The 15,749-nt window shown below is 41.9% G+C and overlaps 1 protein-coding gene across 2 annotated transcripts in view; it reads left to right on the plus strand.

Annotated features, from left to right (window-relative positions):
* CPXM2 (carboxypeptidase X, M14 family member 2) overlaps positions 1–14,670 on the plus strand; it is a 112,340-nt gene extending 97,670 nt beyond the window's left edge. Inside the window, exons 13-14 of one of the 2 annotated variants that reach the window (XM_066619003.1) lie at positions 2,741–2,840; positions 9,790–10,148. In XM_066619003.1, the coding sequence (XP_066475100.1) occupies positions 2,741–2,840; positions 9,790–9,848 (159 nt within the window). In that variant the 3' untranslated portion in view covers positions 9,849–10,148. Of the gene's footprint in view, positions 1–2,740; positions 2,841–9,789; positions 10,149–13,485 lie in introns of those variants that run through there. The other variant, XM_066619002.1, reaches the window with a different exon arrangement.
* The last annotated feature ends 1,079 nt before the right edge of the window (positions 14,671–15,749 follow it).

Consider the following 15,749-nt stretch of genomic DNA (forward strand, 5'->3'; position numbering starts at 1 on the left):
AGAATAATAATAATAATAATACAGGCATTTATATACCGCCTTTCTTGGTCCTCAGATTTCTCCTCAGACATTATTCAAGGCGGTTTACATAGGCAGGCTAATTTAAATCCCCGTAGGGATTTTTACAATTGAAAGAAGGCTCTATCTTTCAAGAGCTACAACAACTCAGATGTTTCGTTCTGATCTGGTTTCACATTCTGGCCTCCATCCTCCCACGCTCAGAGCAGATGGAATAACTCGGCTCAGCTTGTCAGCTGCTTCAAGGTCGCACAGTGGCCTCGAACTGGCGACCTTCGGATGTTATCTTCAGGCAAAGGGAGGCTCAACCCTCTAGACCAGACCTCCTGCCCTCTCTCCTGATCTGTCACAGACAGCTCAGAACCCATCAGCCTATATGTGAAGTTTTGATTTTTTGCCCCAATGTGCATGACTTTACACTTACTGACATTGAAACGCATCTGCCATTTTGCTGCCCATTCTGCCAGTTTGGAGAGATCTTTCTGGAGCTCCAACTCAAATTTCCAGCACTGATGCTGCCTCAGTGCAGCCCCAGGCTAAGGGAGCAAACATTCCCTTACCTTGAGGGGACTGTGTGACTCCCCCTCCCACCCCCCACAGGATGCAGCACACACCCTGTTGGCCCGGCTGCATCAGTGCTGGAAAGTTGAATAGGAGTGGGCCCTTAGTACATTTATTATATTTTCTTCAGTCAAAAAAGCTAGGAATTTTGTTTTATTGTATTTTTGCACTTTAAAAAAAATTAACTTCTGTTGCTACCTGCCTTCAGTGTCCCGTACACTTGGTTTGTTTGTTTAGATTATTTATGATTTTATTTTTATTTAATCAATTTTTATCCCGCCTTTCTCCCTGAAGGGCACCCAAGGTAGCTCACAATCAATTAAATACACAAGCACTAAAAGAAGCTGATTGTGTTGAGTCAGGATTGTGTCTGAAAAAACTAATTCTATTCTTTATCTAGGGATGCATACTACCAATGCCTGAGGCCTTTCTCAGGCATTAGTTTTTTCTCTATAGAGTTTATCTTTCCTCCTTACCATCCTTGAGATCTCAGAGAGCTGTGTTTCTGTTTGGTGAGTTTAAGTCCTGTATGGTTCCTTCCCAGAAAGGTTTCAAAGTGTGATCTGGATTACACATCTAGTTCTTTTGGCATGTGGAAGAGAAATCTTATCCTTCCAAAATACTGGATGACAATTTTTAAATTGGGCTCCTTCATTTCAACCATGAAAAGCGGATGTTAACATCTCCAAAGGCATCGCAAGTGATAAAATATATGAACTTCAAAATAAAATGAAGTTGTTATTTAAATTTAGCTTTGTCTGGATTCCACAAATCTATGTCACAAGACGAGCACTAAAAACATACAAGTACACCTAATACTTCTTCTTCTGCCTCTGAGGATGGCATTATGTTAACAGTGATATTTCAAAGCTTATGTTATTCATAAAGAATATTAAGATAGTTACTGATTTAAGGTATGTTAAGGTATGGAGGTACCATACCTTAAAATGGAGGGAAATGCAACATGAGAATGGTAACACATGCCTGAGAGGGCTATTAAATGTGGGGCTGGAGGAAATTTTTAAGCACGTTTGCATACGTAAGGGATGTTGACAAGCCTATGAATTTAACTTCAAGCACCACTGCTCACCTGTTCATATGTCCTCAGTAGCAAGTTCCTTTCTTTTAAATGTTAGTGACCTTTCCCCCACTTGACATTTGTGGTCTTAATCTTCGCTGATCACCTGTACATCTTTGCCATTGCCTCTCCCATCAAATCCCCATCATTGCTCTGTTGTACGAATGTTCAGTGGGTGGAATACAGGCAGAGTCAGGCCTGACTTCTTTTGAAGGGAATATGGCTCCTTGAACCTTCTGCTCAAAAGTGAATTACACTCCTTGAACCTTCCACAAAAGTGAATGTGGACTGGCATCCCTGTTGTCAAGCAGGGCTTGACGCTGTGCGAAACCTCCGAAGGCAAGGAGAAGCGCACTCCCCTCACCTCCAGAGGCTTTTTTGAACCTCTCAGAGGCAGTGTGCGTTCACACACTGCTTCTGCAAGGCTCAGGATGCTGGAATTGCATAAGAGACATGAGTTCCAGTTTCCTCTGGGAAACTGAAAATCGTTTCTCTCATGTGACTGGGGCATTCTGAGCCTCTGGGAGGCTCAGATAAACCTCCGGAGTTGAGGGGGGCGGACCAGTAGCAGCCATCGCATATGCGACCTGTTGCTGGCCAGAAGGTCATTAAGGGGTGCACACCTGTATACTGTTTGGAGAAAGTATAAACTTCATCAACACATCAATTTTTGTTTATAAATAACAGTGTGTCCTCCACACCTGTGTTTGGTTCTGGTTCCCATGCGTATGCCAAAATCTGTGGATGCTCCAGTCCACAGTTGTAATGCTGAGAAAAAGGCAAAAATGTGTGCAAATTGCTTTAACTGCCTAAATGTATGTAAATTGCCTGAATATGCATGAATGAGGCAAGTGTCGCAGCCCGAGAGAGCTTGAAAAGGTGGGGGGTTATAGCAGGGTAGATGAAATTTTTTTTTGATAGTTTTTCAATCCATGGACTGTTAAATCCATGGATGTGGAGCCTGTGGATACAGCAGGCCAACTGTATATGACACATTTTGTTTTCTCATAATGGCAAATTGCATGCATTCTCTTTTCTCTCATTGTTTAATTTATGTATCTGTGTATTTAATTTTACCAACAGGTACACAGGGGGATTAAAGGCATGGTGAGTGATCAACATGGAAAAGGAATTCCAAATGCCTTCATTTCTGTAGAAGGTGTTAACCATGACATCCGAACAGGTAACTGCACCTCTTTATTTCCAGGAAAGGAAGCCCCAAACAGGGTCAAGGAAGTGTGAATAAGAACAACTTTATGTAGTTGTAAAATTACAAATTTGTAATTTTACTTGGTCAGTGGGGTTTCACTACAGCAAAGAGCAGCATATATTTGAACATTATATTTCACACCTTTTGTTAGCATTACCAACTCAGGGCCCAATCCTATCCAAATTTTCCTTCACCGGGGCAGCCACAATGCAGCCCCGATGTAAGGGAACAAATGTTCCCATACCCTGAGGAGGTCTTAAGACTGCCTCCCCAACACAGGAAGTACTGTATACACCAGGGGTGCCCAAACCCCAGCCCTGGGGCCACTTGTGGCCCCCGAGACCTCTCAATGCAGCCCTCAGGGAGTCCCCAGTCTCCAATGATTCTCTGGCCCTCCGGAGATTTGTTGGAGCCCGCACTGGCCCAACGCAACTGCTCTCAGAGTGAGGGCAACTGTTTGACCTCTTGCGTGAGCTGTGGGATGAGGGCTCTGTCCATTGCTTGTTGTTTCACATTTGTGATGCAGAGCGGTAGCAAAGGAAAGGCCAGCCTTGCTTTATGCAAGGCCTTTTATAGGGCTTAAGCTATTGCAAGACCTTCATTCATTCATATAAGTTCATCTTTAATATATTCATTTATGCAAACGTATGTAAACTTATTCAAATTTTAAATGTAAATTTCTTTTTTTCCCCGGCCCCTGACACAGTGTCAGAGAGATGATGTGGCCCTCCTGCTAAAAACTTTGGACACCCCTGGTATACACTATAGACACAGCAGCACCGACACTGGAAAATTGGATAGGATTGGGCCGTCAGGCACAAGGGCCAGGAGGCTAAGCATGACAAACTAGTAGGCTTCACCCTCCAGTCTAGAGGATGCAGTGTGTTTGGCCAATCTGTAATTGAACTGACCTGAGATCTAATTAGTAATGTTATACTTTACAAAGATGCAGTCCTAGAATGTCAGTCTTCTTTCAAGTCATTTTAAGGGCCTATTCATCATAATAAGCTCCTTTTTTTAGCCTTGCAGGCTTGTGTTCCTCCTCTCCCTGCACTAATAGCTGTCACAAAAGAGCATGATCTATTTTAGGACTTCAGCTTGGCAGAGGGGACTTCATTCATTCATTCATTTACCTGTTTTCTTTTTCAAAAATTGTATTGCTTTTTCTGACTCTAGTAGGAACATTCAAGGTAGCTTACAATGTACTTGAGATTTTGCCTCCATCATGGCCCAAATCCTAATCATGGATTATTTTCAGATTGTTGACCTGGGTTGACTGTGCGACTCAATGGTATATCGTCACACCCGTCACCTGGGGCATGTCCCCAGCCATTGCATGAGAGGAGGTCCATCATGGGAGTCACATGTTGGCCTCCTGCACCGGGTGCCACAAACCCTAGAGTCACTACTGGTGCAATTGATACCAAGTGGAAAAGTTATTATTAAATCTAATCTTTATGATATGTAAAGAAAAGTTGAAATTTTTAAAAGATGGTTGATCATGAAGGAGGGTTGTATCACTCAGCAGATGCATTGCCAGAAGCACCATCTGATCATAATGGAAGTTTATGGAGGGAGGATGCATAGTCTCATGGGGAAAAAATGTTCTGGATTTAATTTTGTAAAAACTGATTTCTCCATAACAGAAGTATGACATCTCAGAAATACATTTGGACCACTTTTTTCCCCCTTGCAACAAATGAAAAATACTATGCATTAATTTCTATGGAGAGAGGAACATTACAAAGTAATGAGGAATTTATAGAAAGGGAAGTGATAGATAAAGCATTTTCCTCCATTTCCAGAGTGCATGCTGGAACACAGCAGTGTGCCATAAGAGAAGCTGATTATGCCATAAAAATCACATGGTCATGCTCAGTGTATCTGCCACTCTATACCTCTCAGACCAGAGGCTGTCCATTTCATCCAGTTCCCTTCCCCCATTTGCCAATACACTGGCAATGGTGGTAAGGAGCACTGCAGCTGACACATATGAGGGACCCCAGTGGCATCACTACTGATCAAAAAGCAGAGCAGAAGACTGACTAGAGAAAAGACTGACCAGACAGACTAACAAAGCTGCCCTGCAGATGCAAGGAGGAACAGTGGTGTCACTGGGGTTTGTTTCACCTGATGCGAGAGGCCAGCATGTCACCCCCATGACGGACCTCCTCCCATGCAGTGGGCGGAGCAATGCACTGGGTGGTGATATACTGTTGTCTCACCCCTACTGGGTTTTTGTCTATAACTGTTGATAGAATATAGATATTTCAGTGTGGTTTGTTTCAATGAATTCTGCATGAAATTACACATTGAGGTGTGGGGTGCTGCAGGGTTCTATACTGTCCCATGTTATTTAAATATCTACACAAAACCACTGGGAGAGGTCATCTGGGGATTTGGAATTGGGTGCCATCAGTATGTAGATGACACTCAGCTCTCTCTCTCTCTCTTTCCACTGGATACCAGGGTGGCTTTCTCTGTCCTGGAGCTCTGCCTGGAGGCAGTTGGTATCTGGATGAGCTGAAATTAAATCCAGACATGACAGAGGTCATCTTGATTCAGAAATCCACAATGCAGGTGCTGGACTATCACCCTGCTCTAAATGGAATTGCACTCCCCCTGAAATAGCAGGCTCACAGCTTGGGGATTATCCTGAACTCACAGCTGCTCCTGGATCCCCAGGAGTTGGCTGTGACCAAGAACACCTTTGCCCAGCTTCAGCTGTGCCAGCTGTGGCCATACCTGCCTCAGTCAGATCTAGCCTCAGTGCTCCATACCATGGTGACATCAAGATTAGATTATTGTAATACGCTCTACGTGGGGCTACCCTTGAAGACAGTACAGAAGTTGCAGTTAGAACAGAATGCTGCAGCTTGTGTGGTTGCTGGAGATTGGCAGTATGACTCTGTCACGCTGCTGCTCTGATGGCTGCACTGGCTGCAGGCTCGTTTTCAGGCCTAATTAAAGGTGCTGGTTTTGACCTTAAAGCCCTAAATAGTTTGGGAGTAGCATATTTTAGACTGCCTTCTTCCTTATAATCTGGTCCATTCTCTGAGGTCTTCAGAGGAGGCCCTATTGGTTGTGTCACCATTGGGAGAACTTAGGGGGATGGAGGTCAGAAACAGGACCTTCTCAGTGGTGCACCTGTTGTTATGAAATTCCCTCCCCTGAGTTGAGGACATCTTCCTCTTTATTAATCTTCTGGTGAGGCCTGAAAACATTACTTAGGAAAAACTTTGAGGCCCTATAATGGCTACTTTTATGAATTTATTTAATGGTTTTACTGATGCATTTTATTGCTGGCTGCTTTGTATTTTATATTTTCTGTTTTTATTGTTTCAATGTTTTTATCTGTATTTTATTATTTTTGTATTTTATTTTCTATTGATTGTTAGCTGCCTTGGGTGCTGTTTGGGAAGAAAGGTGGTTATCAAATCTAATCAATCAATCAATCAATAACGTGATGGTATTACTCAAAAATACCAAGATTTTAAAATTTTGGCCAGTAATGGTGTCACCCCCATTGTGCACGTCACCCAGTGCGGCCTGTACCCCCTAGCGACGCCACTGAGGAGGAGACCAGTTGCTGATCAATAAAATTTGTAGGATTATTTTGAGACCTGTGTATTTGTTTGAAAACAAATGGGAATGAAAATGATTGAGCCATATATAAATTAAAATCCACCTCCCCCCAAAAAACCACAGGATTCAGTTAATAACAAATGAGGGGCATTGGAGTGAATGGAAAATGAAACAAATGAAAACAAATCAATATTTTAAACACAAAAACAAACCTGAATAATAGTAAAAAGGGGAAAAAACCCTTGCACCTGCTTAATTCTTTTTGCGTAGAAGACTGAGCATTGACTCATTAATGGCATTCACTGATTGCTAGTTAGGGCCAGTCTGTTTTTCTTATTGGGACTCATAACTGTGAAGTATCACCTGGTTGTCTTTTGAGCCACAATTCCACTGTTCCCCTATGTGAGTCAATTTTAGCACATTTCTCCCAGCTCTTCTCAGATTGCAGCCTTTTCATCCAACTTGCCTTTTATTGCTGTAACACATGGCATGGTTACCCCTGGGCAGGACAAATAATAGTAACAGTGTCATTTTGCATTCGTGTGAAAATGACTCTTCCTGTGGGAGATATTGCATTTATGTTTTTATATAGTGTTACTTCCTAGGAACCTTTAAAAAGGGCTCTCAGTAAACTCTCCCAGGTTAATAGTGGAGCAAATCATAGGTTTTGCCGGCAAAAGCTTAGATTTTACATGTAGACAATAAATCAATACAATTATGTTTGGAAATGTTCTAAATACTATGAGACCTGCTGGGTATAAAAGACTTCCAGTGGTCTTTACTGAAATGATGTTGAAGAAAACTTACCAAAACAAAATGTCCCTTGCCTACACTTTTTCTCGGTTGGTTAATATCTCGATGAGAAGACCTCCTATGGAATCTAGCATGAGTCAAAAACTATGCAATCGGAAAAATTGATATGGTTTCAAGGAGACTGATGCATGCATGTCTAATGGCCTAATCCTATTGGGCTGCTGAGTCACTGGAATATGTGTTCTGGCAACTCACTGTTCTTTATAGCTGTTGCAAATGATGATACATCGTAGAATGCATCCTGGCCGCCACTGCAGGAGACGAGTACCTGAGCCCACAAGATGGTGGCCACTGCAGAAGCCCTTGCACCAGTCGATGCAGGGAATGGAGGGGGAGGAATGGGGTGGAGACCAGGGCAGGGAGGAGAGTGTTTTGATTCTTGGAAGGGGGCAGTATTGGTGGTGGTGGTGATGCTGCCAATATCCTATCCCCCTTCCCTGCCCTGACCCACCAGTTGGAAAGAGCTGTTCCTGACATATGCAGTAGTTTCTAGTGCTGACTAGGTGATGCTAGAAATCTCAAAACACTGCTCAGTTCTTAATTTTTCATAGTCAAACTTAGTTTATTCCAATGAGCAAGGTATTTTCTAGTTCTTCCTAAGCATTGTTACAAACCTCCAATGCCACTGGGAATTTCTGGTTTTCTAGTTCATGTTTTTACTGTAACATATACAACATACAGCCCAATTCTAACAAAGCTCCCATGTGGCAATGCAGCACCTCCGATGCAGCTGCGCTGCATTCTGTGGGGCAGATTTGGCTGATAGATGTCTCCTTCAGGTAAGAGGACATTTGTCCTCTTGCCCCAGGGTTAACCCTAGCAGCTGCAACAGGTCAACGTGGGCCTGCGCCAGCTCCGTAGCTGGTGCCAGTCCACCTTGATCTGAATGTAGTTTATACTTGCCATTGTATCTAGAAAATAATTGTTCTCTTGCTCCCTGTTCTCAGCCTGTATTTGTGTGTGTCATTGTGACCCACATGAAACTGGTCTCAGTAGGTTTAAGCTAATTTGCAACCTGATCCATGGTTAGATTACAATTGTTAGGTTGCAGCCAGTTGAATCTAGTTGAAATCAAAGGGCTTGAAACTAAGCACTCCATTTTAATGGACTTGTGTAGCTCTAGCTGACACTTCTGATTCTGTGGGAGAAAAAGAATTATTGTGAGTGATTTGTAGGACATAAACACAGTAATGGCATCACGTTATGGCACTTTACAATTTGTGCCAATTCTATGAATCCTACTTCTGTATTTCCATAGTGAAAGACTTGACTATTTTGATGATACCGATCCCACTAGGTATCAATTATACTGTGATGCTTTCACTTTAATATTTTTGATAATAATCTGTGCTAAAAGCAAATTCTATCCATATCTTGGAGCTCTTTCTTTGTATTATTCAAATTGTTCAAACACAGCCAGATACCTCATTCCTTACTTGATGTACGGAATCCCTGGTAGCACTGATCAAAGGATAGGCAACTGTACAAAACTATACCTTAGTTAATCAACTAGGGTTGAAAAGGTTTCACTGTCTATTCCATATCATGCTAAACTCTAAATTTGGTGGGAGTAGATCTGGAGGCAAAATGAGACCACCCACAGGGTGGTATCTGGTTGTAAATAATTCCTTAGAGGTATGCAGTGTTTTAAAAAACAGATGTCCAAGGGGGAGGAGGAGCCAACAGTGGACAAACAGACATGTCTTCAGGAGCTCCTGTGAGATAGTTTGTTTTCCCCCAATACCGCAGGTCTGAAGAGGACCTGAAGATCTTCGTCAGGAGAGACAAGATTTTCTTTGGTGCAAGGTATCTGGCTAGATTGAAAGCCCGACCCCGGGGGGGGGGGGCTTTCTTCTCAGAGAAACCTAACCATTTGAAACAGTAATGGGGGAGGTGTAGTGATCTGCAATTAAGCTGCTGACTCTGTGCTAAGATATCATATGAAGGAAAAAAGCATGAAGTGTAAAGTTTAAGTTGAAATTCAAGATCAGTACGTGTCAATGTTGTCCCCAGTTCTGATTGACTGATTTGGCTAAAAGCCCTAGGTACGTGGGAGGCGTTGATGAGAACTTTTTAAGGATGTTGGAAGTGCTTTTTATTTTGTAATGGAATAAATTGGTGGTGGACTATAATTATAATTACAACTTGGTGTGTGGACTAAAATCCAAAATTATTTTTGGACATAACTCTCATTAAACTTGAAAGAGTTTTGCTTTTTTTTGAGACAGTTTTTTTTTTTTTTACTTGTCCCTCTCTCCATTAACCACATTGAACTGTTATCTGCAAGAGGTATGTAAGGTATGCAAGGAATTTCTGGCTGATAGAGCAGTGCCATGGTGCAAGCAAAGAGAATAATATGCGGTGGACATCTTGTGGATTAGAGAGAAATTGCAAAATGGATCCTGTTACAGATTTTTGGATTCAAATGATGTTTACAAATATGGAAAGATTGCTCGAGATGGAATGACAGAAGCTGAGTCAGTCCTTGCAGATTCAAGCCAGTTTAAAGACTCTCTCTCAACAGATAGATGTGTACAAGGAGCAATTGGAAGACGTGAAGAAACAAGTACAACAAAGGAATGAGAAAGTGGAAAAGATGATAGTGAGGGATGAAATCACCATCAGAAGAGTGGATACAGAAATTAGAAGAGTGGAAAATCAACAGGATCTAGAGGGGACATTGATGGAGATCAAGATAGAGAAGATGGGCAGAGCAATATGGGTGCACAAAATACAAAATTTGTTGGAACAACAAGAAGAAAACATATCCCAGTTAATTGGAAGAATGAACATACCTTATACAAGAAAGTGTGAACCTATTGGATTCTGTTATAGAGATAAATTATTAAAGATATTACAGGAGAAAAAATAGAAAGAAAAAAAGAAAGAGAAAGAAAGAAAGAAAGAAAGAAAGAAAGAAAGAAAGAAAGAAAGAAAGAAAGAAAGAAAGAAACTTGCGAGTAAACCTGAGGGTTAAAGAAAATTGGAGGATTTTATTTAGTTAATAACTGGTTTAAATCTACTTAAAAAACAAATATATACAAAATTGATACATATGAATTAGAAAAAAATAATGGAAATGTTAGCGTGTGGATCAAATGTTTTATAGCTTGTCATTATGTTAAAGAAAAAAATGTAATCAGATTGGAGAATTAGACTGGAGAATGGTAAAGAACATATTATAAGAGATTGTTGGTTTTATTAAAGTTTGGAAATTAGATTATTATTATTTGATATTAATGAGTAATTGAATTAGTTGAGATGCTAGAAAGTGAATGTTTAGAAAATATGTTATAGGGAATTAGAAATTTATTATATTTGATATAAGAAATATATAAATGAGTAGAAGAGTTAGAAGTAGATGGAAGAATTGTTTTATATGTTGTCATATTTTGGTAATTAGATTATTTTGTTTTAATATTAATGAGTAATTAAAGTAAGTCTATGTCAGAAAGTGAAAATTTAGAAAATATAGTATAGGGCATTAGGGTAATTTAGTACATATATAAATAAATGGATAAATTAATAAGAGGTAGAAGTAGATGAGTAGTAGATTAGGAGATATAGTATGATTAATGAGTAATGGTATATGGTATTTAGCACTCCTAAATGTATGTTATGTGTTTGTATGTCTGTGTTTGTCAATTAAAAATAAATTTAAAAAAAAACAACAGATGTCCATGGGAAAAGCTAGCCTCCCCAATACCCATTCTGCCTGGAGAATGTTGAGATTAATGAAATAGGAAGAAGTTTCTGAGAGAGACTTATCATGGAAGCCAGGCACAAAAATAGGATACAAAGGAGAAAGTTGGACATAAGAAACGTAAGAACAGCGCCACTGGATCAGGCCATAGGCCCATCTAGTCCAGGTTCCGGTATTTCACAGCGGCCCACCAAATGCCCCAGGGAGCACACCAGATAACAAGAGACGTGCATCCTGGTGCCCTCCCTTGCATCTGGGATTCTGACATAGCCCATTTCTAAAATCAGGAGGTTGCACAACATGGCTTGTAACCCATAATGGATTTTTCCTCCAGAAACTTGTCCAATCCCCTTTTAAAGGCATCCAGGCCAGATGCCGTCACCACATCCTGTGGCAAGGAGTTCCACAGACCAACCACACGCTGAGTAAAGAAATATTTTCTTTTGTCTGTCCTAACCCTCCCAACACTCAATTTTAGTGAATGTCCCCTGGTTCTGGTGTTATGTGAGAGTGTAAAGAGCATCTCTCTATCCGCTTTATCCTTCCCACGCATAATTTTGTATGTCTCAATCATGTTCCCACTCAGGCGTCTCTTTTCTAGGCTGAAGAGGCCCAAACACCATAGCCTTTCCTCATAAGGAAGGAAGGTGTCCCAGCCCAGTAATCATCTTAGTTGCTCTCTTTTGCACCTTTTCCATTTCCACTATGTCCTTTTTGAGATGTGGCGACTAGAAAGAAGTGAGAGAGAAAAAGTGGAGTAATAGAAAAGAGAGAGAACAGCAGGGGATTGATTGAAGAGAGAAAAAATTGGAAGACAAAATGAACTGAAAACCATAAAATAGGCAGGGCACATATGCTCCAACATATAGATATGTTCATATAATAAACAAATCACTCATCTGAGGTCTGATTCTGAGGTCTCATCTGAGGTCTGACATCTGCAAGAGGGATCTGAAGGCCTTAGGGATGGACCTCAACAAGTGGGAAACCCTGGCCTCTGAGCGGCCTCTGAGCGGCCCGCTTGGAGGCAGGCTGTGCAGCATGGCCTTTCCCAGTTTGAAGAGACACTTTGCCAACAGTCTGAGGCTAAGAGGCAAAGAAGGAAGGCCCATAGCCAGGGAGACAGACCAGGGACAGACTGCACTTGCTCCCGGTGTGGAAGGGATTGTCACTCCTGGATTGGCCTTTTCAGCCACACTAGACGCTGTGCCAGAACCACCTTTCAGAGCGCGATACCATAGTCTTTCGAGACTGAAGGTTGCCAATACATCTGAGGTCTGATTAGATACACCAGCATTTTGTTGTGAGCCCCTCCTTGTTAATGATCTGCTTCATTTGTAATAAAAATTGATCAACAGGTGCAACATTTGGTTTACATTCAATATGGGAAGCATCGTACAGACAAATGCATAATTGCATGGCACAAGCCACCACACAGATAGATGTGAGGGTAAGACTTCAGTGGGTGCTCAAATGGCGTGCAAACTGGCAGTGATGGACAGGTGCCTGTCCTGCAGTTTCAGTCACATCCTACTGCCCAGGGTATAGTTCAAAGCACTTTGTAGTTAATAAGTATGTTCTTTTTTTTTTTTTGCAACTAGGAGACTGATGTTGTGGAAGTGATGCAGCTATAAGTACACTACTGCCTGCATGTCAGTATCTCCACTTCTGAAACACTTGCTTAGGGCCCAATCCTAAAGAATGTGTGCTGGCTTACAACCGGCATGCACTGTTGCAAACATGCCGTAAGGCATGTTTGCAGGCCTTAGTGCCGGTGGAGCACCAGAGCCCTGCCACTCAGCGGTCGCACAGACCGCCGGGCAGCAGAGAGATAGGTGGGGGAGGCAGGAAGAGGTGTTCCAGGGTGGGGGTAGGTGGAGAGAGGGCGGAGGAGGCGTGCCTGGGGGGAAGGACCAGGGCTGGAGGGTGGTGGGAGCGGGTCCATCCGCCCAACACCAAGGCTCTGAATTCTACGCCAACCCTTGGGTTGTTGTAGAATTGAGTAGGGGAAGGGGACAAAATTCCCCTTCTCCCAAGGAGGTGGTGGCAGCTGTCTGGGGCACACTGGATGCAGTGGCATCCATTTTCGGTGCTGCTGCAGCCCTGTGCACCGGACAGCTCAAGATTGAGCTATCTGTAAATTTGCAGAGATTATTATTACATCATAAATGTTCAGTGTTCTTGAAAAGGATGGTTGGAATTTTCCATCACTTGATGAAGAGAGACTGTGAATCACTATGTTTAATAACATGAGCCTGCATAAGCAGAATGATGTACATTATGGTGTACATTACATCATGATATCCATTAAAGTTTAGGTGAAAAATCTCCAGGGTTAAAGTAATCTAGCCTGACAAGGGATTCCTAATCCCTATCTCTGTCCCAAAGAGCCAGAACAGTACCCAGAATAATCATCTATCATGCAAAGAAAGATAATCTCTTAGTTATTGCAAAGATGGAATGTATGGCAAATCAATAATGTGCTAAAATATTTATTTTCCTTTGATTCTTCAATAGCAAGTGATGGCGATTATTGGCGCCTACTAAATCCAGGAGAATATGTGGTCACCGCAAAAGCAGAAGGCTACACTGTCTCCACCAAAACCTGTGCTGTAGGCTATGACATGGGAGCAACCAGGTGCGATTTCACAATCAGCAAAACCAACTTGGCTCGAATCAAAGAGATCATGGAGAAATTTGGAAAGCAGCCCATCAGTCTATCACTTCGACGGCTCAGACAGCGGGCTAGGCAGAGGCGTCAGCAGCAGAGACTATTTTCCACGGTGTAACAATCATGTGCTTGTGCTTGGCACCTAAACAGAAATCTACTCTAGTAGTAGAAATTTTTAGCTAAATGATACTTTATTAACTCCCCTCGCACTTAAAAACAAAATCTAACTAAGTAGCAATTGCATGAGGCAGTTATAATCTCTTGTCCAAAGGTGCTCAGAAGGAATGTTATGTAGATATAATATCAGTTAATCCGCTGTGTTTGAAACCATTGAATTAAAAATGTTTTGAACACTGGAGTTGGGGGATGGAAATTTGATTTCAGGATTCAGCACTAAGTATCTGGATGCAAACTTTGGTTTAGAAGACAGAATTCAAATCTGCCCAAAACACCATCTCTCTGCTCCTTTGCCACCCAATGTGCTGCAATCACCACATCAGGAAGTGTGAGAGAGGACAAAGAGATATGTGGAAGTAAGACCAAAGAAAGGTGCATTGTTTTGTCATCAGAACATGAAGCACCGAATAGTACCTGTACTTATACCTGGAATGTGATAAGAGACCACTGGGAATGGATAGTGCTAAGAATGCAACCGTTTGGTGGCCAAGTAGCTCTGCAAATGCCAACAGTGAATTTCACACCTTGCCCATGATTAATCATCACCTTGTTGGCTGCTTAATGAATGCATCTCTGACACAGTTATGTTTGTGTTGAGAGCACATCATCATTAGCAAGGATTAGAGCAATCTTTTTACAAAGTTAACATCAACTTTAATTGGATGTACAATATGCTTGATATAACCAAATTAGCAGCCCAATTCTACTTAACTCATGACACAATGATGGAGCTGTACCAATGTGGTGCCTGCTGAATCCTGTGGGGAGGGTGTTTCAGCTTCTGGAGGCCTCCAAAGGATATGCCCATGCTGGGCCACTGGGTCTACTCAGACCTGTGCCAGCTGTATCACTGACGCAATGGACCCAGGTCAGGGAATCGAGTCTAGGCAGAGGATTAGGAAATCAGCATGCATAATTTCCAGCCCTGATCCATCCTCCTCCATGTCTCATTCCCCTCCCCATTCTTCCCCCTTCCTGTTTCTCCCCCTCCAAGGCCCTGCGCCAACTCACCAGTGCTGGTGGGCATCCCTTATCTGCGGGCAGCTAGGCAACACCAAATGGCTTGTCGCCTTTTGCGACAGTCATGAAGGGCTTTACTCCACCAGAAAAAAAGCATTCTGGTGGCACAAGGCCTGTTTAGAATTGGGCCATAGTTGGATTAGAGCTGACAAGAAATTTTAAGCAGGTAGTGTATCAGATAATTTGCTGCTCTGCTCTACTTTTCAAGGCTTAGGATTGTTTGATTATCCTCCTAGTAACTGGTCCTCCTAATGTAATTGGTCTAGTTAAATTATTGAAGGGTAGGATCAGTGGAAGTCAAGAGAGATGGTTAAGCACAACGATGAGACTGAATTTTGAATCAGGAAGTTACTGGTTCAGATCACTAGATTGCCTTACAGTGCAATCCTATGCACACTTATCTGGGAGTAAGCTCCGCTGAACACAGTGGGGCTTATCTCTGAGTAAACCTGCATAGAATGGCACTGTAAGACAAGCTATTCAGCCTACTCCTCCTGTTTGCAAAATAGGAATAATGATGCCTACCTTACAGGGTTGTTGTAAGGAGTACCGTAATATACAGTGTGTGAAACACCATGAACACTGTAAAAGTACTATGTACACTGCTAAATATTATTGTTGGGAAAGAATGAGTCATCTTGTGAGAAGTTAAAACCAGTCAGCATTGGATATCTCTTCCATTTAATTGACTTGATGAGGCTCAGATTGTTTTCATAGGGTTTCAACTCCCTATGACATTTGATGCAGGACCTTGATTTTTCTCCTTTGTCTAAAAATAAGCCGGTTATCTCATGTGTGTGTGTATATATATATATATATATGCATATATGCCTGATAGCAAGACTTACATGGATTCTGTCAAGTACACTTTTGTTAAACCCATTATGATTGCTCGTTACAGTGATTGTCTGGC

Source organism: Tiliqua scincoides, chromosome 3, assembly GCF_035046505.1.
Source record: "Tiliqua scincoides isolate rTilSci1 chromosome 3, rTilSci1.hap2, whole genome shotgun sequence".
Taxonomy (NCBI): Eukaryota; Metazoa; Chordata; class Lepidosauria; order Squamata; family Scincidae; genus Tiliqua; species Tiliqua scincoides.